General features: G+C 63.9%; 1 protein-coding gene across 1 annotated transcript in view; it reads right to left on the bottom strand.

Moving 5' to 3' along the window:
* ARHGEF11 (Rho guanine nucleotide exchange factor 11) overlaps window positions 1-1,181 on the bottom strand; it is a gene marked incomplete at its 5' end in the record, with an annotated part of 17,943 nt that overhangs the window by 693 nt on the left and 16,069 nt on the right. The window contains 4 exons of the mRNA XM_035900143.1: window positions 35-142; window positions 287-454; window positions 691-766; window positions 859-1,037. Coding sequence (XP_035756036.1) covers window positions 51-142; window positions 287-454; window positions 691-766; window positions 859-1,037 — 515 coding nt within the window. The remainder of the gene's footprint in view (window positions 1-34; window positions 143-286; window positions 455-690; window positions 767-858; window positions 1,038-1,181) is intronic.

Genomic DNA, 1,181 nt, shown 5'->3' with positions numbered 1-1,181 from the left:
CACCGGGGCAGGCACTGCCCGTGGCTGCCAGGACCCGTCCCGCCCGAGCCTTACGTGTTTTTCTCGGAGGACGTCAGTGCCACCAGCTCGTAGATCTGGGGTCCCAACTCCGACGTGCAGATGATGAAGAGGGCTCGTTTATCTGCGTGGGGTGACCGAGAGCGATGAGGAAGGACAGAACACGGCCTAAGGCTTTAACCCAATCCACTGGCACGGCTGTCACCGCAGCGGGACGTGGCTGGAGGACAGGAGGTCCCCACGGCTTCTCCCTGGCCTTTCTCCCTACCTGTGGCCACGGAGCGGATGAGCACCGAGTTGAGCTTGAGGACGGGGCTGAAGGTCTGCTTGTTGTCCGAAGAGCCCAGCGCTGTCTTGCTGTGGCACTTGAGCACCAGTTTCTCATCCTGCTTTTGCAGCAGCACCAAGAGGTCCTCGAGAAGCAGCACGTGCAGGTCTGGGGTGGGAGAGGAGACAGAGAGTGGAGGCTCAGCCGGGGATGTGCTCACAAACCAGGTGGAAGCTCCCTCCTTGCAGCCAGGAGGGACGATGGCCACAGGGATATGGCAAGGGGGGGGCTAAGGGGGTCCCTGGGATGCTGCTGGGGCTGGAGGTAAAATGCCTGTGGATGCTGAGGGTGCAGGGGGAGGTCTCCCAGCGCTCCCAGTACCGGGCGGTGGGGAAGGTCCGTACCCACAGTCTTGTCCTTGCTGATGCGCCAGGTGAGCGGCCCTTCGTGGATCATGCGCCGGGAGGTGAGGTCCAGGCTCTGCAGGAAGCCGAGGGTGGTGGGTGAGGGTGGGTGAGGGTGGGCAGGGCCCGGGCAGACCCCAGCCGCCCGCCCCTGGGAGCTGGAGCTACCTTGAACTCGGCAGCCAGCGGGTTGCTGGTCCTCTCCAGCGAGGTGGCATCCAGGCGTTTCTGGTAGCCTTCCAGGCGGTGCCGGTTCTCCGCTCGCTTCACTGCCTCGTTCACGTATTTGAGGATGTCCCGGCACTGGTCCCGGGCTCGGCACAGCTTGTCGTGCTCCGAGGTGCCCGCTGGGGGGGCAGAGAGGGGAGAGCAGGTCAGCGGGCAGCGGCACTCGGAGATCATAGAATCATAGAATCACAGAATGTTTTGGGTTGGAAGGGACCCCCAGAGGTCACCCAGCCCAACCCCCCTGCAGGAGCAGGGACACCTTG

The sequence above is a fragment of the Egretta garzetta genome, unplaced genomic scaffold (assembly GCF_000687185.1).
Source record: "Egretta garzetta isolate BGI_Z169 unplaced genomic scaffold, ASM68718v1 scaffold1208, whole genome shotgun sequence".
Lineage (NCBI taxonomy): Eukaryota > Metazoa > Chordata > Aves > Pelecaniformes > Ardeidae > Egretta > Egretta garzetta.
This window is presented reverse-complemented; position numbering and strand designations above follow the sequence as displayed.